This window comes from Hylobates moloch, unplaced genomic scaffold, assembly GCF_009828535.3.
Source record: "Hylobates moloch isolate HMO894 unplaced genomic scaffold, HMol_V3 SCAFFOLD_5, whole genome shotgun sequence".
NCBI classification, from domain to species: domain Eukaryota; kingdom Metazoa; phylum Chordata; class Mammalia; order Primates; family Hylobatidae; genus Hylobates; species Hylobates moloch.
The window spans coordinates 118,203,469-118,230,266 of NW_026652280.1; the positions used below are offsets into that span (position 1 = coordinate 118,203,469).

General features: G+C 41.7%; 1 protein-coding gene across 1 annotated transcript; it reads left to right on the forward strand.

The window, feature by feature from the left end:
* Positions 1–626: 626 nt before the first annotated feature.
* On the forward strand, positions 627–25,628 carry PSMA5 (proteasome 20S subunit alpha 5). Its single transcript, XM_032155125.2, has 9 exons — positions 627–761; positions 5,293–5,359; positions 11,814–11,940; positions 14,044–14,111; positions 15,000–15,107; positions 15,249–15,307; positions 16,076–16,178; positions 17,165–17,251; positions 25,388–25,628. The coding sequence occupies exons 1-9, from the start codon at positions 733–735 to the stop codon at positions 25,463–25,465; spliced, it is 726 nt and encodes a 241-aa protein (XP_032011016.1). The 5' UTR covers positions 627–732; the 3' UTR covers positions 25,466–25,628.
* The last annotated feature ends 1,170 nt before the right edge of the window (positions 25,629–26,798 follow it).

Consider the following 26,798-nt stretch of genomic DNA (forward strand, 5'->3'; position numbering starts at 1 on the left):
ACTAGGGGGAGGGGTGCAAGAAAGAGTTGATAAAATTACCTTAACCATGTGGAAACTTGAAGACTTTCTCACATACTAACCCCTCGCCCCCCGCTTTTCTCAATAAACGAGCCAAACTGGCTGAAACGAAGGGGCACGTCCGCGGCGCCGGCTCAGACCCACTGTAGCCGACTCATTACCGCCCAAAGTCCTGGAGCCCTCGACCGGGCATGGAGAACACCGTGGAGGAACCCTAAGAAAGGGAATCCTGCGAAGAGAAGTCAGCTGGTGGCCTTGCCGGAAACCGGACCAAAGTCCTCTAGCTGGGATTACGGGAGCCGGCGAGGGACCTATTATGTCAGGGTTCAGACAACCCAGCTCTGCGTGCAAGCCCTTCCAATTGCCAGTCTTGGGGCGGGCTCACACCTTCTCTAAAAGGCGAACTCACTACACGCCTTGGGTTCCGATCGTCCCTAGCAACCACCTGCGATTTAAGGCGGAAGTACTTCACTGGTCCTCCTCCTCCTCCTCCGGACCAACCATGCCCTGGTGAGGAAGCGCGTTGGCCCAATCACCTAGGCGGGAACTGCTACCAGCCAATAGGAAACAGGCACAGGGGGGCGGGCTAAAGAGGTCGCGGTCGCACGCGCAGTTGGTCCTTAGTGCTGCGGTGGTGTGGGTGAGTTGGGTGCCGGTGGAGTAGTGTTGGTTCTCAGAATCCCCGCGTAGCCGCTGCCTCCTTCTACCCTCGCCATGTTTCTCACCCGGTCTGAGTACGACAGGTCCGTGCGGCTGGGGGACGTCGGGTGGGAATTATGGGTGGGCGGGCCCCGGACCTGGCCGCGCGGCCTGGGTTCTGCCGTGTCATGGGGCTCCCCAGGAACCCGAGACTGGCTGGACCTGGGGATCTTTTGCCCTCCTCGGGCGCCCGCTGTCCTTCCCCAAGCTAGACCACATCGGCGGCACTTGTCCTACCGCTGAGTCACCCCTGGGTCCTAACTCGGTGCGGAAGCGAGAAACTCCGGCTTGTGCTTGGTAAAGAAGGCGTGAGGAGCCGAAACTCCTAACTTGAACCCGGAGAAGGCCAAGGGCCACTCTTTGCCCCGTTCAACTTTTCGTGCCTAGTATGACTGCCTTAAACAAACAAACAAAAAGTTAAACGTGCCTCCTGGAAGAAAAAGCAACTGGTTTGTAGTAGGGCATGCTGCGGTGTATAGTTTCTTCAGAAGCGCGAAGGCAGTCGTAGCTTTGGCCGGATATATTGTCTGGAGTCTGATTTTATAGGAACTGGAATTTAGAATGGTTCAAGAGATTTCTCATCATGCTGATTCCAATTGACCAAATTTTTTCTGGCTTTTTAAAAGTTTAAAGCAAGTTTTAAAAAACTTTTGTGGTATGAAAATGCTCACAATATTAAGTTGTACATATATATGCTGTAGACATTTTTACTTTCAGTTTCTGTTTTCGTCAGTTAAGTTTTTACATAGCTACTCAGTTTTTTTTAAAGTCAGAGAAGGCAGACATTTTCTTTGTACTGAGTGGTATGAGAAGCTGCATTTCCTGTCAAGTATATGCTGATCCTGTCAAAGTTTTACCACTTGCAGTTACCACTTTTTCATCTTTTTTACTGACTCATAGAAGATGTGTGTGAAGTTTTGACGTATTTCCCCACTGTCCTATAAAGTGACTTTGTTGGTCGATATTTAACTTCCAGAGCATTGAAGAGAATCTTCTTCGGGTGACATAATTTTGAGTTAGGGTGTGTATGATAGAAATTGTTATGCTTATCAGAAAGCATTTATTAAATTTTGTGGCCATTTACTTAACATATGTATTGAGTGCTTTGTTACATATTTTTCTGTCTTCCCAAGACGGCCTAAAATACATCCCTTTTTATTCTCTGAATGTGCTTGAGTGCTTGCTGTGAACAAGGCACTGTTCTAGGTGCTGGTGCTACAGCAATGGACAAAATCAAGCTCCTTGCTCTCATATAGGAGACTCTTTTGAGACAGAGTCTCGCTCTGTCGCCCAGGCTGAAGTGCAGTGACGTGATCTTGGCTCACTGCAACCTCCCCCTCCTGGGTTTTGTTTTTGTTTGTTTGTTTGTTTTTGAGATGGAGTCTCGCTCTGTCGCCAGACTGCAGTGCAGTGGCATGATCTCGGCTCACTGCAACCTCCGCCACCCGGGTTCAAGCGATTCTCCTGCCTCAGCCTCCTGAGTAGCTGGGACTACAGGCGCGCGCCATCACACCCAGCTAATTTTTGTATTTTTAGTAGAGACGGGGTTTCACCATGTTGGCCAGGGTGGTCTCGATCTTTTGACCTCGTGATCCACCCGCCTTGGCCTCCCAAAGTGCTGGGATTACAGGAGTGAGCCACCGCGCCTGGCCCGCCTGCCGGGTTTAAGCAATTCTCTGCCTCAGCGTCCTGAGTATCTGGGATTACAGGCGGTGCCACCACGCCCGCCCGGCTAATTTTTGTATTTTTAGTAGAGACGGGGTTTCCTCATCTTGGCCAGGCTGGTCTTAAACTCCTGACCTCGTGATCCACCTGCCTTGGCCTCCCAAAGTGCTAGGATTACAGGCGAGAGCCACCTCGCTCGGCCTGAGACTCAAAGAATTGTTTACAGGTACAGTGGCTCATGCCTGTAATTCCAACATTTTGGAAGGCTGAGGCAGGATTGCCTGAGCCCAAGAGTTGGAGACCAGCCTGGGCAACATAGTGAGACCTCATCTCTACTAAACATTAAAAAATATCAGCCGGTCGGGGTTTCGTACGTAGCAGAGCAGCTCCCTCGTTGCGATCTATTGAAAGTCAGCCCTGGACACAAGGGTTTGAAAAAAAAAAATTAACATAGAACGAAAAAAAAAATAAATAAATAAATAAATAAAAAAAAATAAACCGGGTGTGGTGGCGCTGACCTTGTCTCCAAAAAAAAAAAAAAAAAGAATTGTTTACAGAAGTAACTACAGTGTGAGTCAGAAATACATTAATGCCATTAAAGAAATTCAAATCAATACTATGGAAGTTTTGATGAGGGACTGCATTCAATGTGAGAGGATCATGGAAAACTTCACAAAGGAGCTGACATTTAAACTAGGTCTCTTGAAAGAGTAGGAATTTAATAGACAGTGAGATCAATAGTCGTGAGTTGGAGAATATGGGATAAATGAAGGAGGGGCAATGGAAAAGCACAATACATTTTGGGAAAAGTCCAGTCTGACTGGCACATATGATACGTATATGGGAACAGCAGGAGATAATGGGAAAAACAGGATGCTGCTAGATGTTGAATGGTTTTTAATACGAGGCTAAGGAGTTTGGGTCCTATTTCTATAGGCAACTGTGTGCTGTTAAATAATAATTGTGTTTTACAGAGATTAATTGTCTGAATTAGGGGAAAGTGAATCAATACCTGTTAGTGTTAGGCTATTACAATAGTTAGGTGAAAGGTAATGAGGGCATTGAGAAGGAAGAGTGATGTGTTACTGTGGAGGAGGAATTGATATGAATTGGTATGACTTAGCATATAGTTGGATATGGGAAAAGATGGGGAGGAATGAGTCAGATCATTCAGAACTTCCTATCTTGGGAACACTGGAAGATTTGAGATGTTTTAAAATAAAACTGAAATAGGAATGGCAGGAGATGAAGTCAATTTTGCAAGGTGGCTGGATTTAAAGAGAGAATATTTCCCACTGGAAAATGTTAAGTGCTGATGGGATATGCAAGTGGAAATGTTCAGCAAACATTTAAATTAGTTAGGAAAGAGGTAAAACTGGTAATAGAGATTTGGAAGTAACTGGTGCTTAGCACTCTGTCACCCAGGCTGGAGTGCAGTGGCGCCATCTCGGCTCACTGCAACCTCTGCCTCCTGGGTTCAGGTGATTCTCGTACCTTAGCCTCTCAAGTAGCTGGGATTACAGGCGCCTGCCACCACACCCAGCTAATTTTTGTGTTTTTAGTAGAGACGGGGTTTCACCATGTTGGCCAGCCTGGTCTCGAACTCCTGACCTCAGGTGATCTGCCCACCTCAGCCTCCCAATGTGTTGGGATTACAGGCGTGAGCCACCACCCCAGGCCAAAAGCACTACTATATGACATGTTACCTGTTGTAAAGTCCAGACTCCATAAACCACGGATTGCAACCATCTCATTCCTTTGTTCACGTATTTTTTGTGTCCATTGTGTGCTCAAGGCTTTTATAGCTGAGACCAGGATTGGTGCCTCTTCTCCGTAGGGATTTCCAGCACACTTGAGCAAGGAAAGGTGGAAAGTGTTAAGTGTTAAGGGGAAGTGTTTTAGAGAGAAAAGCAGTCTGACATGTAAGTTATGTAAATATTGAGTGAATGAACTAGGTTAGAATTAGGAACTACATGGATCTCAGTCTGTTAAGATAAAAATAGTAATTCACACAAATAAGTAGAGAAATGTACCTGTGACTGACTTTTAGTAAAAAGTAGTAATTAGGGCCAGGCCCAGTGGTTCATGCCTGTAATCCCAGCATTTTGGGAGGCCAAGGTGGGTGGATCACGAGGTCAGGAGTTCGAGACCAGCCTGGCCAATATGGTGAAACCCCATCTCTACTAAAAATACAAAAATTAGCTGGACATGGTGGCATGCACCTGTAGTCTTAGCTGCTGGGGAGGCTGAGGCAGGAGAATTGCTTGAACCCAGGAGGCAAAGGTTACACTGAGCCGAGATCGCGCCAGCCTCGGCGACAGAGCAAGACTCTGTCTCAAAAAAAAAAAAAAAAAAGTAATAACTGTGTTTTATAGAGATTGTCTGAATTAGGGGAAAAACACTTCCGACTTGCTCCACGAGTCAATACCTGTTAGGAGACTATTACAAAAGTTAGGTGAAAGGTAATGAGGGCATTCAGAATGGAAAGAAGAGTGATAACCCCAAGTATTAACGTCATATGCATGTTATGGGAAGAGGATAAGGAAAAATGCACATTTTCTTGGAAATTGGCTGATAGTATTGGGGCATGAACTTACCAAAGGAATTGGTAAGTCTATTCAGAATGGATCCAGGTTGATTCAGGATTGAGGCAGAAAAGTCACTTGCTCTCATTTCATCAATTTGGGAAGACTTTCTGGGAGTGAGGCAGAAGTGTTCTATATATAGGTTCCATTGCCTTGAGAAACTGTTAATGTACAAAAAAATGCTACAGATTGTTGTGGGCGAAGTAGAGAATAACGACAGCATGCGTATTCTGTAGCTATCTGAGCTAGTTGTCAAGGAACTTGAATTCAGTGTCTACATGACTAGTTTTTATGAGTATAATTAATAATTTTTTTTAAATTATAGGGGCGTGAATACTTTTTCTCCCGAAGGAAGATTATTTCAAGTGGAATATGCCATTGAGGCTATCAAGGTATAGTAGCAAGTAGCATAGTTCCTGAAATTTCATGGCTACCTAACATTTTGCTGGCAGAACACTTGGAGTAAATGTGGTTTAACCATTCCTTTAGAAAATGTTCTTACATCCCTTTCAGCAACCACTGTTAACCATTTTTATAACGGTTTCAATCCTATTCCTAGTACCTATTTTAAAACTTTTTGAGCAGTTAACTGCTTCATAATTATCTAAATAGCTTTTTCTCATTGGGGGTGGAAGGGCATATTTGTGCTTTTGATCCTCTTAGCTATAAAGAGGGGTACAGAAGTCCAGAATTAGCACCTGTATTACTTTTTCTGTTTTGTTTTCTTTAGCAAATCATGTATCTGACCACCTTTGTATTCTTTATTTTTCTTTCTTTATTTTTTTTTTTGAGATGGAGTCTCGCTCAGTCGCCCAGGCTGGAGTTCAGTGGCGTGATCTCAGCTTACTGCAACCTCCGCCTCTCGGGTTCAAGTGGTTCTCCTGCCTCAGCCTCCCAGTACCACCAGGCTTGTCTCGAACCCCTGACCTCAAATGATTCGCCCATCTCAGCCTCCCAAAGTACTGGGATTACAGGCGTGAGCCACCACACCCAGCCCACCTTTGTATTCTTGTTGGTAAAGACACCTTAAGGACTAAATAAGAGATTTGTTTTAGTTTTTTTTTTTTAGAGACAGGGTCTCACTCTGTCACCCACCCTAGAGTACAGTGACACTATCTTAGCTCACTGCAGCTTCTAACTCCTGGGCTCAAGCTTTCCTCCCACCTTAACCTCCCTGGCAGCTAGAATACAGATGTGTGCACCATGCCTGGCTAATTTTTTTTTTCTTTTTGGTAGAGATGTGGTCTTGTTATGTTGCCCAAGTTGGTCTCAACCTCCTGGGCTCAAGCGATCCTCCTGCCTCAGCCTCTCAAAGTGTTGGGATTTACAGGTGTGAGCCACCACACCTGGCCTGGACTGGATAATTCTTTGTTGTGGAGGGCCATCTTGTGCATTTTAGCATGTTTATCAATTCCTGGGTACTACCCATTAGATGCCAGTAGCACTCTTTCAGTTGTGACCACCAAAAATGTCTCCAGACTTTGCCAAATGTCTGGTGGGGACAAAAGGGCCCCCAATTGAGAATCACTCTTCTAGATAAAAAGTATATATGAATTCTGTCTTACTCTGTTCAGTTAGGGATTCAAGATCAGTATACTATACATAAAATAATTAGAGAACAACTAAGTGCTAAATTAAGTTTTCTGGCAATGGTTTCTGATTATATATTTGTTTGATTTTTAAGTTATACATGCATGTAGTTTCAGAGTCAAAAGGCAAAGTAGTTCTATAAACTTTGTAACAAAAATAGCAATTCTTGAGGCCTGCATCATCTATGTTCAGCTTTTCAGAGGCAACACTTTAAATTGTTTCAGCTAGTAATGTTCTAGGAATGTACCTCTATATCTCTATAACACAGATTTATGGTTTTTTAGTTAGGCATTATCCATGGACTTTTCATTATGAAAGATGAAGATTTCTGCCCTAACCCCACACCCCTACTCCCCACCACACACAATTGTCTTCTGAGGTGGGGATAGGGTGACCCTTTCCATATGTCTCATGAATATCATAATTTTGTAAGATCATTAGTCAATAGTTACATTAGTATGACTGTAAATGCTTTTCACAGCTGAGCCATTTTGCGTTTTATAATTATTTTTCTGTTTCTGCACAACGTTGTTTTTCTTGGAGTTAATAATTCTCTTTTTAAAAATATTCGCTTAATTTAGGATGATCAATAATGCATTCCAAAGTCTCTCCAGGTTACATGTATCCTCTCAAAACATTCAGGCAAATTAAGTGTCCTATTAAGGATTCCTTTTTTTTTTTTGAGACAGAGTCTTGCTCTGTCACCCAGGCTAGAATGCAGTAGCACATCTCAGGTCACTGCAGCCTCAACCTCCCAGGCCTAAGTGATCCTCCCACCTCAGCCCCCACAGTAGCCGGGACTACAGGTATGCACAACCATGCCCGGCTTGTTTTTTGTTTTTTTGATACGGAGTCTCACTCTCTCACCCAGGCTGGAGTGCAGTGGCGCTATCTCAGCCCACTGCAACCTCCGCCTCCCAGGTTCAAGCAATTTTCAGCCTCCTGAATAGCTGGGATTACAGGCGCGTGCCACCACACCTGACTAATTTTTGTATTTTTAGTAGAGATGGTGTTTCACCATATTGGTCAGGCTGGTCTCGAACTCCTGACCTTGTGATCCACCTGCCTCTGCCTTCCAGAGTGCTGGGATTACAGATGTGAGCCAACGCGCCCGGCCTAAGTTTTTGTATTTTTTGTAGAGACGGGGTTTCGCTATGTTGCACAGGCTGGTCTCGAGCTCCTGAGCTCAAGTGATCCGCCCACCTAAGCCTCCCAAAGTGTTGGGATTACAGGTATGAGCCACAGTGCCCTATTAAGGATTCTTAATGAAATCTTGGAGCCTTCTAATCTGCTCCAATCTGGACTGGTTTTTCTCTGGGCCTCCTGCGTAGCCGTGGACTTCATTTTCTGTGAGATCATTCTAGGCATTCCCTTTAACTCCCTCTTGTGTTAGGCCCCATGTCATCTTTTTTGATTTATTTGTTCAATTTGGTAGAACCCATTTTCCAATAGTATTGTAGAAACTCTTTATTTATTTATTTATTTGAGGTGGAGTTTCGCTCTTGTTGCCCAGGCTGGAGTGCAATGGCGTGATCTCGGCTCACTGCAACCTCCGCCTCCTGTGTTCAAGAGATTCTCCTGCCTCAGCCTCCTGAGTAGCTGGGATTACAGGCATGCGCCACCACGCTGGCTAATTTTGCATTTTTAGTAGAGACGGGGTTTGTCCATGTTGGTCAGGTTGGTCTCGAGCTCCCGACCTCAGGTGATCCGCCCGCCTCAGCCTCCCAAATTGCTGGGATTATAGGCATGAGCCACCATGCTTGGCCAGAAATAATTTTTAATTTCCAACTTCTTTTGTTTCTTCTTATTAGCATCCCGTTCTTGTTTTATGGATGAAATATTTTTCTTCAACAGTTTTCTAATTTTTCTTGAAAATTCTTTTCCCTGTGGGATATTGTTGCTCATCCCTATAATCCCAGCACTTTGGGAGGCTGAGGGAGGAGAATCACTTGAGCCTAGGAGTTCAAGACTAGCCTGGGCAACATAGCCCGTGTCTAGAAAAAATTAAAAAAATTAGGCTGGGCAAGGCTCACACCTGTACTCCTATCACTTTGGGACGCTGAGGCAGGAGGATTGCTTGAGTCTAGGAGTTCAAGACCAGCCTGAGCAACATAGAACTTGTCTTCACAAAAAATTTAAAAAATTAGCTGAATGTGATAGTGTACACCTGTAGTCTTAGCTGTTTTAGAGGCTTAGGTGGGAGGATCTCGTGAGCCTGGGAGACTGGGGCTCCATGAGACGTGATTGTGCCACCGCACTCCATCCTGGGCAACAGAGTGAGACCCTGTCTAAAATATTTTTTTTTCCTTTTGAACTGGTCAGATTGTTTAGAGCTATGTTTTTCAAACTGCAGGTCTAGACCTATTAGGAGATACTAAAATAAATTTAGTGGTCATGAGGAGCATATCTTTTGAGACAGAGTGTCACTCTGTCACCTAGACTGGAGTGGAGTGGTGCGATCACAGCTCACTGCAGCCTCAACCTCCCAGGCTCAAGTGATCCTCCCACCTCAGCCCCCAGCTACAGGCATGTGCCACCACACCCAGCTAATTTTTTTTATTTTTTGTGGAGGTAAAGTTTTGCCATGTTGCCCAGGCTGGTCTCAAACTCCTGGGCTCAAGTGATCTTCCTGCCTCAGCCTCCCAAAGTGCTGGGATTATAGGCATGAGCCACCACTCCTGGCCCACATTTCTTTTTTAAGTGAAACAGAGCAGTAGATATCAAAATGCCTTGCCCATAGTAGTGATGAGTGGTTTTTTTCATGAAATTTTGTTTCTGTTATGTATTTATATTTATTTGTGGGTTTTAGTTATGAAATCAAATGTATTCCTTACTGTAGCTTTTGGTCAAAAAGTTTGAAAAACATTGCTCAGGAGAAAACTGCCTCTTCTCATTTCATTCCGGGAGGGTATTTCTGGCTGCTGGCTTCTGAGAGCTGAGTAGGGAAAGAAGGCTGAGGTTCTTAACATTTGGTTTGTAAATTTTTACGTATTTACCCCATTTTCAGTACATTATTCCTGCCTTAGACTGTGCTTGGTGTCCCCAATCCAAATGGTCTCCAGAGAATAAGCCTGGAGTCTTCTGCAGGAGTAGGGGAGGTGCGGTCATCTAGCTTTACAGTCATCTAGCATAGGGGAGGGAACCTGGGAATCTGTTTCTTAAACATTGAACCATCTTGCAATTTTTAGCTCCTTGTTCATTTCCATTTCCAGAGGTCCTTGTTGCTACCATTTCCTTTTTTGAGGTCCTGTGATAAAAATCAGGTTGTTTCTTTACTTTCTTTACTGCTGGTTTAGGATTTGGATTACCCAGGTATCACTAACCTATCTTCTTTTTAGCTTCAAAGTTTTGTTGCTGTGTCTTCTCCCACTCGCTGTTATAGTGGATTTATGCCTTTTTAAAAGTCCTTTAATCTTACATTAATAGACTTAAGGAAGGCGTGGAACTAATGTTATGTCTTTAGTCTGCACCTTTAACTAGTAATATGAGCATTCATTTTTATTTATTTATTTTTTGAGATGGGGTCTCACTCTGTTGTCCAGGCTGGAGTGCAATGGCGTGATCTTGGCTCAGTACAACCTCTGCTTCCCGGGCTCAAGCAGTCCTACCGTTTCAGCCTCCCGCGTAGCTGGGAGTACAGGCATATGCCACCAAGCCTGGCTAATTATTGTATTTTTTATAGAAACAGGGTCTCACCATGTTGCCCAGGCTGGTCTCGAACTCCTGGACTCATGCAATCTGCCCGTCTCAGCCTCCCAAAGTGCTGGGATTACAGGCACGAGCCACCATGCCCAACCTGAGTACTCATTTTTTTACATAAAAATTTTTGACAGTTCATCTTCTGCAGTTATGCAGGTATCCACTGATTAAGAAAATATATGACAAAAAGCTGGTGTACATTTAATAACACTTCTAAATAAAGTCACAACTCAACACATTTGAAAAATAACATATATGTGTGTGAAATGATCATTCAGTCTGCAGACATGTTAAGCAAGTTATACATAAAGATTCATGGGATTCTTTGGAACCCTTTGCAATGCTCACACTTGGCAGTGATTACTTTGTAGAAATAACTAAATATAATGGGAATTCAAAGCACAAAGCATAGTCATGGAAGGCTTTGATGAATGGAATTTGGATCGGGGGAAGGAAGAATGTATTCCAGGGGAGACAGCATGAGCAGAGGGGTGCAAGGGTAGGAGATAACGTGGCTTGAGCCGGTGGGTTGGGCTGTACCTGAGGGATTTTGTTGGAGAATAATGGGTAGTGAAGTTGGAAGGGAAAAGTGGCATCAGGATATGAAGGCTCTGGAAGTTTATTTGGATATATTATAGGCAGTATACGGTGATGTTAATTCTTGAGAGAAGAAATATAATGATAATAGCATTTTGTTAGATCAATCAGGTTATAACATTAGAAATACATTGAGAGAGAGAGAGATTAAAGATGAGAGAGGCTATTGAAGTATCTAGGCATGGAATATGAATAACATTTGTTCACATTTGGCAGGCACCATTTTAAGCATTTTATAATATATAATGTGTTTACCCCTATTATTATTATTGTCATCCTCATTTTGCAGGAAATGGGCATAGAGGAGTAGATGACTGGGAGTTACATAGAGATAAAGAGATGAATTCCAGGTATATTGTGGACTTCTAGCGACCTTAAATAATTAATAGTTTTACGTTATTGGTGGTGATGATGGTGGTGGTTCTTTTCGTCCCTCTCTACCTTCGTTTATTACTTTTTTGGAGGTCAGGTAGGTTGGGGAATATCACCTCTTGGGACAGACCAAGGTAGATGGCAGAGGTGAAAAGAGGCCAGGTCCAGAGAAGACATTAAGAGTTTTATTACTTTCTTGCCCACTATATTTAGAACTTTTGAATCCTCCGTCCTCCAAATATTGGCATGAGAGAGTGGATTTTTCCAATGTTTGAAAGACTTTGTTGAACTTACTCTTTTGGGGTTCTGGAAATTACATGGGTAAATTATAAAGAAAACATTAAAAACTTTAAAAAAATTTAAGGGAGAAAAAACTTAGAATCACAAAATTCTGTAAAGCAATGTTCTTGCTGTTGACAGGAATAGTATATTAATTACTTACAGTATGTTAGGGTGCTCCTTCTCTCTGCTTATAAGATGTGGCCAATTGAAGTTTCTATCATGTGAAGATTTACAGAGAGCTGTCTGGTGAGTATGTGAGGCAGTTATTTGACCTGTATATGGTAATCATAACATGTTTCTCTTTAGCTTGGTTCTACAGCCATTGGGATCCAGACATCAGAGGGTGTGTGCCTAGCTGTGGAGAAGAGAATTACTTCCCCCCTGATGGAGCCCAGCAGCATTGAGAAAATTGTAGAGATTGATGCTCACATAGGTAAGGAGTGGAGGAAAACTGTTCTGTAGGATCTGGTCTGGATTAATTAGTCCTCTCTGATGTTCCAAGGAAGGTTTATGAAATTAACACGTTATCCCCTTGTTAGCTATTATTTTCCAGGCAGTAGGCCAGAATGCGTAAATGTAGGAGTAGGAGGCTGTTGCAGGACTCATTTATGTTTAGCCTACTCCCAGAAGTTCCTTTCCCCTCAAATTTAGACTTGGTAAATGTAATGGTTGTTGAAATACGCAAAGGTTGAGATCTTTGAAGTGACTACAAGTTATAAGAATAATATAGACTTGACTAGATCAGTCTTCCTCCTTTGTTTTCAGATTATCTTTGTATTCCTTGTTCCCTCTACCCACTTTTTTGGTCTTTAATTCCCCTGCCTTGGCTTCTGACATCATTGTATAATAGTATTACAGGGTGAGTAATTCTACTTATTTATAGAATGGCATTTTATTTGGCTATCCAGATTTTCTTAACCTGTCTAGTCATCTAATTAATGAAGCATTGGCAAAATAATTAATTGCTTGAAGGCATCAGAACCAAATGCCATGGTGACTCTGGGAGCTTGATATTATCTCTTTCATAGATACAGAAACTGAGATTTTATCTTTTAAGATTGGAACATTGTGTCTTCTTTAACTCAAGTCACTTGTCTTTTGAAGGTAGCTCAGTGTCACTACGTTCAGCAAATTGAGAGCCTACAATGTGCCAGACCTTATGCTAGATACCAGGATATAGAAAGGAATAAGACATAGTCCTTGTTTTCCAGGAGCATACAGTCTAATTGTGGTGGTGGACATGTAAGTAAGTCAATGCAATTAAGTGACAAAAGTATTAAGAAAGACTAGTGTGTTCTCAGTAGGAGTACAAAGGAAGAAATAATTCGTTTTGCCTGGAGTCAGTGGTAGTGGGGCTTTCAGAAAAGGATTCCATGAAAGGGATTTTGAGCTGAGTTTAATTCTGAAAGATAAGGAAGTGTACACATGGCAAACAAGTGTCTGGGTATAGCAAGGGAGAGCATTCTTGTCAGAGGGAATAGAAATGACTGAAGCCATTGTGGTGTAAAATATAAAATACCATGGCACAAGTAGTTTTGTAGGCCTGGGCCATGAACTGCAGCAGCAGATGAGTCGGTCAGAGAGCGGAATTCCTTTTTTACCACACTGAAGGGCTTCAATGTAATCCTTTTGCAAGGATGGGAAAGGTTTTAAGCAATGAGGTAATAGGATCCCATTATAATTTTAGAAAGGCCATTCTGATAATGATATTAAAGGTAGACTAAAGAGGGCTGCGACTGGAGGCAGGGAGGCCAGTTAAAAAACTTGTAATAGTCCAAACAAAGAGATGGTGAAGGTTTTAACCAACACAGTAGCCAGAGAATGGAGAGGAAGATAGAAATTGACAGAACTTGTGATCTGATTGGTTGTGAGGGCCAAGGAAGAAGATGGGGTCTAGAAGGGAAATGAGTGTGTGATATGTCCAAGTAGATATATTAAGGAAGTTATTTGGCTTTATATGTCTGAAACTTGGGAGAGAAACTTAGGCTGGAAATTTAGATTTGAGCCATGGCATGTAAAATAACAGTTATAGCCATAATTGTGACAGCTTGGGCCATCAGGCAAACTCTCTCTGATATAACTAGTTGCTTTGTCTTTGGGACAGAGAGGCAAAAGCCTTTTGATTTATTCGAGAGTCCTCCACTGTAGTCCATAGTGAGGTGATTTTCTTTTCCTTGTTTCCCAGGTTGAGGAATTAGTATTTGCTTTGTTTGAAAATGTATCATCGTCTACAAAGAGTGCTAAAGGGATGCATAGGGATGTAACATGTGGAAATTCATGTTTGGTTAGCTGCTTTTCTCTGGGCTTATTTTTATCATCTGGACTTCTGTGTCGTTGTGGATGGTTTTTTGTTTCTAACATCATTAATACTTGGGTTCATTGCAGATCATTTCCTATCTCATCTTTTGGGTATAAAATGCCATGGGATAGCTGAATGGCTGCCATTGTTCCACTCCAGAATTTCAGGATTTCCTGAGTGGATGAAAGAGCTCTACAAGGATTTGGCCACTGGGTCACTGTTGCTTTTACATTGCAGGTTGTGCCATGAGTGGGCTAATTGCTGATGCTAAGACTTTAATTGATAAAGCCAGAGTGGAGACACAGGTAAAATTGGCATTATCTCCTTTTTACCAGGATGCTTGAGTTCCTCGTTTAGTGATTATCTAGCTGCCTGGGCTATACTGCAGGTCCCTGTGTCAATATTAGATGTGGCTCTTGGGAATAATTTTGGGTAGACTTCCCAGTTAGAACTTTCTGGGGCTTGGAGTTTAGCTGTCCAATCATTGCAGTTTTAAAGAGGCTCTGGTCAGTAGTGCTGACAGTGTCTTCCTTTTTTTTTTGGCTTTGCCTATACATAAAGCATGCATTGCAATGCATTGTTTCCTAATTGACTTTCTGTGGGAGCATCATGGCAGGAGGTGGACATAGTTAAAGGATATTCTCCCCTCAGCTGCCTTTGCTGCCAGGCTTGCAAATAACAGCCCTCCTTTGGTGAGCAATAACTTGTACCAACTGACAAATACTGGTCAGGGATACTGTTGTTTTTTTTTTTAAACTTTGTAGCTGCTGCTTGGAGATAGGCTAGTAAGAAAAATGTATCACACGGTAAAATTTTTTGCACTTAGTTGCAAGTTTGCTGTCTGTACTTATGTAAGAAGTCTTTTAACTTAAACATCAACAGAATAAGCTAGAGTCTTTGAGGGAAAGAGGCACTTTTAGTTTTTGAAAGAGTAAACTTGGTGCTTTGAGGCATAATCCTCTTTTTCAAGGCAGTAATTCTCTTGTCCGTCGTTGCTTAGAGTCCTTGTGATATGTTTCCAGAGCTGTTTCTCTTCCTCTCATGTATTCCCAAGTACTCAGGGTTAATGTTAATTAAGAAAACCGCATTTGAGCCTTCAGTTTTCAATCCCAGTTTAAAGGGATGTGCCTAGTGAGATGGTGGGCTGCTTTAATGTCCTTATTAGAAGGTTGTACCATGCTTTGCTCTTCTAGAACCACTGGTTCACCTACAATGAGACAATGACAGTAGAGAGTGTGACCCAAGCTGTGTCCAATCTGGCTCTCCAGTTTGGAGAAGAAGATGCAGATCCAGGTGCCATGGTGAGTGTGATACTTGTGTCGAGTTTTCTTATTGTTCTGTGAGACTTAGGACATTCGTCCCGTGAACATAACATTCCCAGCCCTTCTCACCTCCTTACTTTATAGCCATTTATCTTAATATCTCTTATTTTTTGGTTCTAGTCTCGTCCCTTTGGAGTAGCATTGTTATTTGGAGGAGTCGATGAGAAAGGACCCCAGCTGTAAGTACCATTTGTAATTTTCCCCCATGCTTTTGCGGGGAATTATTTTAATTTGGGGTGGGGACAGAGAAGATTATTGTAGACTATTAGCCAGGTATTAGCACACACCTGTAGTCCCAGCTACTTGAAGGCTGAGGCAGGAGGATCTCTTGAGCCTGGGAGTTGTTATCCAGGCTGTAGTGAGCTATGATCATGCCACTGCAGTCCAGCCTGGATAACAGAGCCAGACCCCATCTCTTTAAAAAATGTATTTTAAAAAGATTATTGTAAAAAGGGCTATTGTAGAGTGTGTGTGTGTGTATATGTATATACATATATATATATGGCTTCTAATACTAAAGTTTAGTGATTCTGTACCATTTGCACAAATTTGGGGATTCCATGAAGAATTCCCCTACTGGAACCAGTGCTAATTCTGGAAGGAATTAGAAGTAACTTGTTACTATAGTCAGGGTATGTTTTAGAGCTTTGCTCTGGAATGTTGATCTGATCCTCATCCTCAAATTTTTCTAAGATAGGCATAAACAAGTACCATATTTATACATACTATACTTCTAAATCCCTAAGGAAGGTACTAATTTTCTTAAACAGTTTTTAAAATGTCTGGTTTCTCCACACATAGAACATCTTTTAGATCTGTGCCTCAGTATTTCAGTGGTGTTTCCTGGCTGCAGGACCAAGTATTTATACTTTGTTTTAGTGAGACGTTGGTTACATAAAGTGCCACCACTCCTGAGCATTTTAATCCTCATTTTGGGGGTTTTACAGGTTTCATATGGACCCATCTGGGACCTTTGTACAGTGTGATGCTCGAGCAATTGGCTCTGCTTCAGAGGGTGCCCAGAGCTCCTTGCAAGAAGTTTACCACAAGGTAATTAAGTATTCTCACAACTCTTACTATTTTTTTTAAATCATGGTATAATTTACATATAATAAAATGTACAAACCTTAAGAGTTCAGTTCTGAGTTTTAACCATTGCAAAACACTTTCATCACCACCAGAAAAATGCTCATCCACATTCCAGTCAATCTCTTTCCCTCCCTTGCAACCATGTTTACCACCATGTTTACCACAGTCCATTAGTTTTGTCTGTTCTTGTGCTTTGTTATAAATGGAATTAAACAATTAGTCAGTTTGTATCTGTTTTGTTTAACACACTGTTTTGAGATCCATTCATGTTGTTCCAGTATTTCCATTTGATGGCTGAGTAATATACCATGGTGTGGATGTACCACAATATGTTTATCCTCTATCTTCACAGCTTTACTTAGCACTTTACAATTGGCTCTTGAAGCAAGTGGGCATTTGGTATTTTCTTTGTGAGATGGGAAGATTTGGTTTTGGGTAACTCATTGGTGGATTGAAGGCTGCTCTACTTATTCAGGTGGTTCATACAGGGATGCCTGCTCACATTGGCTCCTAGTGGTATTGGTTTTACATGTGGAGGAAATTAGGTACAAAACAGGATAAATTTGAATTTTCTAAACCGTTGGGCTACCTCTTAGATCATTTGGGCATTATTGTTCATAGGATATTACCAATAATATTATCTTCTAAATTAAAAGAGGAATTCAAATGTACACAATATAAGTCTATCTGTTTCCCCTTCTTCAAAGATTACTTTGGTTGGTGACTTTATTGTGGCTCACAATAAGGTTTGGGGTTTTTTTTCCTGAAAAAATGTATTCTACTTATTTGCCATTTACTTGAGTTCTGGAGATACTTGTAATGCACCATACTAAGTAAGATGTTTGACATACTTGCTAAATACTTTTTTCAGTGAGATAAAGGGAAAATCTTTGAAGGAAGGAGGGATTGTGTATAATTAATAGGCATCTTCTTGCCTTTGTTTCAAGTCTATGACTTTGAAAGAAGCCATCAAGTCTTCACTCATCATCCTCAAACAAGTAATGGAGGAGAAGCTGAATGCAACAAACATTGAGGTACTTTCTGTTTTATTGTTGGATTTTTTCGTTTGTTTTTTTAAGAGATGAGGTCTGGCTATATTGCCTAGACTGGTCTTGAACTCATGAGTTCAAGTAGTCCCCCCACCCCAGCCTCTCAAGTAGCTGGGACTACAGGTGCACACACCATGCCTGGCTAATGTTTTTTAATTTTTTTAGAGATGGGGTCTTGCTGTGTTGCCCAGACTGGTCTTAAACTCCTGGCCTCAGGCAATTCTCCTGCCTCAGCCTACTGAGTACCTGGGACTATAGGTGAGAGCCACTGCACCTGGCTGTTTTATTGTTTTGTATTCAGATATCATAGCTGGCATTGCTGAAGACTACGTAGATCATGGAAATGATATTTTTGTATATTTAGTTCCTAAGAAATTATTAACAGCCTTTGAATAATAAGCAGCTTTAGTAAAGTGCTGGCAGAAGCCAGAATTCAGTGAGTTAAAGAATGAGGCCAGGCGAGGTGGCTCACGCCTGTAATCCCAGCACTTTGGGAGGCCAAGGCAGGCAGATCACTTGAGGCCAGGAGTTCGAGACCAGCCTGGCCAGCATGGCAAAACTCTGACTCTACCAAAAATACAAAAACTAGCCAGGTGTGGTGGCACGCACCTGTAGTCCCAGCTACTCGGGAGGCTGAGGCATGAGAATTGATTGAACCCAGGATTCGGAAGTTGCAGTGAACTGAGATTGTGATACTGCACTCCAACCTGGGCGATAGAGCGAGACTCTGTCTCAAAAATAAAATAAAAAGAATGAAAGGGAGATGATGAGTGGAGAAAACAAGAGTATGCTGCTTTCTCAAGAAGTGTGATTAGTGTTGGCAGAAGATAGCATTAAAGAAAAGGATTGTGTCTTTTTAAGGATGTGGAAAAGTCTTGAAAATATAAACGGAGATGAAACTAGTGTATAGAAAAATGTTGAAAGAGTCGGGCACAGTGGCCTGTAATCCCAGCACTTTGGGAGGCTGAGACAGGTGGATCGCTTGAGGGCAGGAGTTCAAGACCAGCCTGCCCAACATGGTGAAACCCCAGCTTTACTAAAAATACAAAAATTAGCCAGGTGTGGTGGTGGACGCCTGTAATCCCAGCTACTTGGGAAGCTGAGGCATGAGAATCACTTGAACCTGGGAGGTGGAGGTTACAGTGAGCTGAGATTGCATGACCGCACTCCAGCCTGGGCGACAGAACGAGACTCTGTCTCAAAAAAAAAAAAAAAAAAAGCTGAAAGAAATAAAAGGAGAGGTTAGGATAGTGATGGAAAAGTTATAGAAGAGGTAAGGCATGGTACACATGAAGGAGTTGGTTTTGAAAAGTAAAATTCATTCAGCATCATATTGAGTACCCATTATATAGCAGGTATTATGTTAGATGCCTAGGGATACAGACACAGAAAATCCAATTCCTATTCAAGTAGTATACTGTGTAGTGCAAGGAACATATAGATAATAAGAACCTGGGGTGATACTTCTATAATAGCAATAAGAACAGATTCCCGTGAGTATGTATAACTTAGACTAAAGCATTAGGGAAGCTTCTTGGAAGGGGTGATGTCTGGAAAAGGGAGCAGAAAGGTATTCCAGGAAGACGGGACAACATGTGCAAAGGGTTCAAGATGTAAAAATAATATTGTGGGTAAAGGAAACTTTGAGGTTTTGTCTGACTGCTGAGGTGTGGGATGTATATAAAATGGTGGGGGATGAGACTGGAGAGGTATGGACCAGCTTGGGAGTGTCCTTTTTTAGTATGCTAAGAGTAGACAGGAGCAAAGGAAGTAATGACGAGTAAAGATAGATGGGTTTGGCAGTAAACCTGGAGAGATGTCCCACATTTCTCCAGATTTTTCCTAGTGATTGTAAGGTCATCTGCCGAGGGTAGGTGAATGCAACAGTAAAATTGAGAATGGGAAATATTTGGAAAAGTCATTATGGATAGGGAAAAGAGAAGACAGGGAAGAGTAAAAGGATTGCTGGGCCATATTAAAATCTTAGTTGAAGCCAGTAATCCCAGCACTTTGGGAGGCCAAGGCAGGAAGATCACATGAGGCCAGAAGTTCGAGACCAGCCTGGCCAACATAGTGAAACCTCGTCTCTACTAAAAAAATACAAAAAATTAGCTGGGTGTGGTGGTGTGTGCCTGTAATCTCAGCTATTCGGGAGGCTGAGGCATGAGAATTGCTTGAACCTGGGCAGTGGAGGTTGCAGTGAGCTGAGATTGCACTCCAGCTGCACTCCACCCTGGGCAACAGCACAAAACTCTGTCTCAAAAAATAAATAAATAAAATTTAAAGGCCAACCAAGGCTGTAATTATATATCAGTAATTAAACCAATCAGTACTTACCAGGATATTTGTTGACCACACTCATGAGAAAATGGATGGTTGGATTAATCCATGGTAGGGGATTGACTAGTTAAGGACAGAAGATTAGAGAGGACTGGATAGTATTGTTGGTGAATGTCTAACCCATAGAACCAGCTTTCATAGGCTGCTGTGAAAGGTCAGTCTAAGAAGGACTGACATTTGGGAGCCACTGCTCTAGAGCCCATCTGCTTTAAGTTCTTAGTCCATTAGTTGTTCCTTGGAGCTCCAGCCTCCTTACATGAACTGCTTCCCCTAAGAAAAGGAAAATATCCGACCAGGCGTGGTGGCTCACGCCTGTAATCCCAGCGCTTTGGGAGGCCGAGGCGGGTGCATCACGAGGTCAGGAGATTGAGACCATCCTGGCTAACACAGTGAAACCCCTTCTCTACTAAAAATACAAAAAAAAATTAGCCAGGTGTGGTGGTGGGCACCTATAGTCCCAGCTACTCCAGAGGCTGAGGCAGGAGAATGACGAGAACCCGGGAGGTGGAGCTTGCAGTGAGCCGAGATCGCGCCGTGCCACTGCACTCCAGCCTGGGCGACAGAGCGAGACTCTGTCTCAAAAAATATATATATATCCAAGTTACATCTTACATCTTTCTTTTTAAGAAAATCTTCATATATACCTCCTTCTATCTAGTGTCCTTACTTTTAATGAACTTTTTTGAGATATAATTTATATACAGTAAAATGTACCTATTTTAAGTTTACAATTCAGCGGATGTTGACAAATGTACTACCCCCGGTATCTGTCACCCCAGTCATAATACGGATCCTCCCAAAAAGTTCTCTCATGTCCCTTTGTAGTCTCTTCCCCCACAATGATCTACTTTTTGTCACTATAGATTTGTTTTGTGTTCTACAATTTCATATAAATGTTTTTGTTTTTTTTTTAAGAGATGAGGTCTGGCTATATTGCCTAGACTGGTCTTGAACTCATGAACTCAAGTAGTCCTCCCACCCCAGCCTCTCGAGTAGCTGGGACTACAGGTGCACTCACCATGCCTGCCTAATGTTTTTTAATTTTTTTAGAGATGGGGTCTTGCTATGTTGCCCAGACTGGTCTTAAACTCTTGGCCTCAGGCAGTTCTCCTGCCTCAGCCTCTTGAGTAACTGGGACTATAGGTGACTATAGGGACTATACTTCTTTCACTTGGCATGATTTTGAGATTCACCCGTGTTGCATCAATTCTGTTACATTTTATTGCTGAGTGCTATTTCATCCATCCTATTTTTTCACCTTTATTGCCAAGTCTCCTCCAAACAGAACCTGTATTATCTCCACTGCTTCACCTCTCGTTTACTCCTCAATCACTACTATTTGTTTCAGCTTTTATTATTTCCATGAGACTGCTCCTTGCTAAGCTAACTCTTATTTGTCAGATTTCATGGTCACTCTTTGGAACTATCATTTGACCTTTTTGAAGCATTCACCTCGGATTTGACAGTTCTAAAATTAAAATCATTATCTTTCCTAAAAACCATTTCATCTTCCCATATTTCCAATCTTGGTTGATGACACCCCCAGTGTACTTGTCATTCACATGAGAAACCTGGAAGACTTTGACTTCCTTTCCCTTTTACTCAATCATTTCTTTGCTCCCTTATAAATAATTCCCAAATCAATGTCCCTTCTCCATCCCTACTTCCAGTGCCTTCTTTTGTTGAGGTTCCCATTTTTCCCCTACCTTGTATATTTTCAGAGGCTTCCTAATTAATCTTGCCCTCCTCCATTTCAGTCCATTTTTTCCTTATTGTGCTACTACAGTACATTTTCTAAGCTATATCTAATCTTAATGGTTCTCCACTTAAAAAATATTTTCTGGCTGGACATGGTGGCTCACGCCTGTAATCCCAGCACTTTGGTAAGCCAAGATGGGTGGATCACTTGAGGCCAGGAGTTCAAGACCAGCCAGGCCAACATGGTGAAACCCCCGTCTCTAATAAAAATACAAGAAATTAGCTAGGCACGGCGACACATGCCTGTAATCCCAGGTACTCGGGAGGCTGAGGCATGAGAATTGCTTGAACCCAGGAGGCAGAGGTTGCAGTGAGCTGGAATCACGCCACTGCACTCCAGAGCAAGACTCTGTCGCAAAAAAAAAAACAAAAACCTTTTCTGACCTCTATTGTTTGTGAGATAAATTCCAAAATTCTTTTCATGGCATAATTCACTACTTCTTAAGTCATTTGTTTAATCTATTAGAGACTTTGCTAAGCATTTTACATGCAATTACTTCTCTTAATCTTCACAACACTTCTATGAGATAGATACTCCTATTCCGAAAATCTTATTTTACAGAAGAGGAAACTGGCTTTGAGACGGTAGGGCCAACAGGTAAATGGTAGAGTCAGGATTTGAATCCAGGTCTGGTCTTAGGTCTTATACTTTTAACCATTTTAATGTACTGTCTCCCATGAGCTCTGACCCCCTACTCCGCCTCCTTTTCACGTCATATTCCATGTGCAAGCTCTGGTCTAGCCATATAGAATTACTTTCAGTTTTGCAAATACATCGTGTTCTTTTGTGGTTCTGTGCATTTGCACATTGTTTGCCCTTCCTGTCTTTGACTGTCTGACCCATTCTTGCCATGCTTTAATACACAACTCAAAAGTTGCTTCTCCCTAAAGCCTTCCTGGGCTCCTCCAGATCACTCTTATACATATTCTTAGTTCTGTTACAACACTTACCTGACATTGAACACATTTGGCATCTAGCACTTAGTAAATAAAGACTTTCTTCATCTTTGGATCCTTAGTCACAAATACATGTAACTAATACACAGGTGCCTAGTAATTAATTATTGGTGAAATAAATTGAAAGAAAATATCTGTTCTACCTGCCTCATAGAGATATTTTTTGAAATTGAGATAATAAATAGAAAAGTATCTTTCATATTATACAAATACATTTATTATTATGCAAATATAAGGGATTATTTTTACTTATCTAGTGATGAGCAACTTCCTGAAGGCAGACCTTGGCTCAAACTCTATTATTAATAGTATTGATTTGCGTTCCAGTTCTTCTGTAGGACTGTTCTACTCAGTTTTCCCAGTTTCTGCTTTTTAGCCCCTGTAATGTTTTGAGAAGGCTAGCCTGAGTCATGAGTGAAATTCTTTAGGCCCTCACTCTTTAGATTAAATGCCCTTGTATTTCTCTGTCCTCATGTCATTGATCATCGAGTAAAGATACACCTTAAGAGAAGCAGTAGTAACATTTTTATTTATTTATTTATTTATTTGAGACAGGATCTCACTTTGTTGCCTGGGCTAAAGTGCAGTGGTGTGATCTCGGCTCACTGCAACCTCCACATCCCAGGTTCAAGTGATTCTTGTGCCTTAGCTGGGACTACAGGCATGTGCCACCATGCCCGACTAATTTTTGTATTTTTAGTAGAGACAGGGTTTTGCCATGTTCACCAGGCTGGTCTCGAACTCCTGACCTCAAGTGATCTGCCTTCCCCAGCCTCCCCAAGTGCCAGAATTGAAGGAATTACAGGCTACCATGCCTGGCCAAGAGAAGCAGTAATAATATTTGTATGTTTAAATATCCTTGGAATGGAACTCATGGTCTACATGGTAAACTAATTGTTTACCTATATTTTGCAAATATATTTGGGACTTTTCTGACATTTCATGTAATTAGAGATATATCTTTTAGGAGAATCTAGAGGAGACTACAAGCTTTGAGAGAAGAACTTTTTTTTTTTTTTTTTTTTGAGACGGAGTCTCGTTCTGTCACCCAGGCTGGAGTGCAGTGGCACAATCTTGGCTCACTGCAAGCTCCGCCTCCCAGGTTCACGCCATTCTTCTGCCTCAGCCTCTCCGAGTAGCTGGGACTACAGGCGCCCGCCACCACGCCCGGCTAATTCTTTTGTATTTTTAGTAGAGACAGGGTTTCACCGTGGTCTCGATCTCCTGACCTTGTGATCCACCCGCCTCGGCCTCCCAAAGTGCTGGGATTACAAGCGTGAGCCACCGCGCCCGGCCGAGAACTTTTTTTTCAAGTCTGTTCCCAGATATCAGATGTCTTAAGATGTGCAGCAGTCTTTCTGAATTTTACTTATAGATGAGGCAGAGGATACTAAACAGCATATAACTGGATTATGCTGATTCTCTCTAGCAACTTTCAAGTTATATTAAATATTAGTACTGAAAATTACTTTAAAATACCCTACTATATTTAATTTTTAAAAAATTATTATTAATTAATTTATTGTTTTAGACAGGGCCTCTTTCTGTCATCCAGGCTGGAGTGCAGTGGGATGATCACAACTCACTGCAGCCACAACCTCCCAGGGTCAAGCAATTCTCCCACCTCAGCCTCCTGAGTACATGGGACACAGGCGTTTGCTACACCCCCTGCTAGTTTTTTGGGGGGTTTTTTTGGTAGACATGGGGTCTCCCCGTGTTGTCCAGGCTGGTTTTTGACTGTCGGGCTCAAGTGATCCTCCCGCCTCAGTCTCCCAAAGTGCTGGGGTTACAAGCATGAGCTACTGTTTCCAGCCATGTGTTTAATTTTAAAAATTGAAAAAAAAAAAAAAGACACTATGAGGAAATGACATGTAAAAACACAAATCTTTTGAGGCAAATGTGAAGTGGCACCTATTGCTCAGTATTGCCCGAAACTGTGGGACATGATCAGCAGAGAGAATGGAAAACCTAGTCATGTTAGTTAAATTTGAAATTAACCATCTTCTGACCCTAGTTTTTTATTGTTGTTGTTGCTTTTAAATGTAAATATGATCTGGATTTCCAGTTATTACTGATATCTTCAGCAGTCACAGCTGATTTCCTATGCCAGTGTTAATGAAATCTTTTCTTGGCCAGTTCTTTTAAAAAAATGTAATAGGCCAGGTGCAGTAGCTCACATCTGTAATCCTAGCACTTTGGGAGGCCGAGGTAGGCAGATCACCTGAGGTCAGGAGTTCGAGACCAGCCTGACCAACATGGAGAATCGCCATCTCTACTAAAAATACAAAATTAGCCAGGCGTGGTGGCGCATGTCTGTAATCCCAGCTACTCGAGAGGCTGAGGCAAGAGAATCGCTTAAACCCAGGAGGCGGAGGTTGCGGTGATCCTAGATCACACCATTGCACTCCAGCCTGGACAACAAGAGCGAAACTCCATCTCAAAACAAAAACAAAAACAAACAAAAAAAACTTTTGTTAAGTGTTGCCACATAAACAATTTTAGAGAAAATACCTGACAATAGTTAATGATTATTTGTTGTAGGCAATGGTCTAAGCACTTTATATATATTAACATTTAATCCTCATAACTACTCTATGAATTAGCTATTCTTATTGTCCTCATTGTACAGATGAAGAAATAGAGGCACAGAGTGGCCAAGTAACCTCAAGTCACACACACAAGCTCAACTTTTAAGTATTTAAATATACTTCAAATATATTTCTAAAGGAGTCTTTAACAGAAAAAAGTACTGACTCCATGTACTTTGCTGCTGCTTTTGTGATCCCTGTTGAAGTGACTTCAAGAAGTGACAATGATGCCAGGCATTTGGTTAAGTATGATGTGGTGAGTTAACCTTAAAATAGAAAATTTGGTCAATAAGCATTTTTATTTTGGAGCCAGAGAGCTATTTTAGGGACCTGCTGCCTGGAAAGGATATCCTTGGGACAGCAGATCCCTTAGTTCCTAATGAATAGCTGCATCACCAACACAGCTTCTCCTGACCATGATAGGGCCATCAGCAGGGTAACTGAGCCCAGCTTATTAACCCTTCTGTTTTCCTTCCAGCTAGCTACAGTGCAGCCTGGCCAGAATTTCCACATGTTCACAAAGGAAGAACTTGAAGAGGTTATCAAGGACATTTAAGGAATCCTGATCCTCAGAACTTCTCTGGGACAATTTCAGTTCTAATAATGTCCGTAAATTTTATTTCCAGCTCCTGTTCCTTGGAAAATCTCCATTGTATGTGCATTTTTTTAATGATGTCTGTACATAAAGGCAGTTCTGAAATAAAGAAAATTTTAAAATACTTGTTAATAGACTGTTCTCTTCTAATAGTCTTTTTTTTTTTTTTTTTTAAAGAGATGAGGTCTCACTATATTGCCCAGGCTGGTTTCAAACTCCTGGGTTCAAGTGATCTTCCTGCCTCTGCCTCCTGAAGTGCTGGGATTATAGGCGAGAGCCACCGTGCCCAGCCATTGTAATAGTCTTTTGTTTGAAATGCAAATGTTAGTGGGCCAAAAGGACAGTGTTATTAATATCCCTATTCTATGAAGATGTCTGTTCTAAAACTGTTTTAGTGATGCTCTATAACAGAATCAACTATATCCATTAATCCCATGGTGTTGATAAATGAACTAGTCCAGCTCTTCCCAGTGGTTAATAGATGTTAACAGCACTGTAAATCCATTTCGGCCCTATAATTTCTGGAGCAAACATGTATTTTTGCTGCTTTTCTTATAAGGAGAGGCTACTAATTGACTATCAGAAGAACATGTTTTGAGGTCCTCCGCAAAACATTGATGGGTTGGAATTGGCCATCAACAGTGTTGTACCAGTTCTTGGGTCTTGATAGACAATTTGGAAAGAGATTTCCTTGTTTACGAAGTGAAAGACTAAGAATGAATTAAATTAATGACCTTGGCCTCACTGGCAATCAATTACGAATCTCTATATCAGTAAGAGAATTGTAAAATTCAGAAGCAGTTTACATTAGACTTTGGAATGAATGATGAACTTTCCCTATTAGAGCTGCCATCATATGATTGGTGGAGATTGTTTAAAGAATCATTCTATCTCAGCCTCAAAAATTACCATGGGAAGATGGTATCAGTATCACTACTGAATAGATGAAGAATCTAATGCTGTGTGCCCATGGACGCACAAAATTAAGCTGTTGGGACTTGAACAGCTCAAATTTTCTTGTTTCAGATCACCAGCTCTTGAGTAATAGGGAAATCTGGAGATTTGAAAAGTACTTGCACTGTCCACAACATGGCTAATCCATATGTGGATGATGCAGAATTGATTTAATTCACTAACAGGGACCCCATAATTATTTGCTGGGCTCTGGGTATATTAATGTGTAGGAAGTTGTACTATATGTTAATAAATTATGACTATTTGGGTAGGCTGAATTCATACTAAATCCATACTGTAGTTCAGCAAAAAACGTGTTTATATATATTTGGAAACTGCA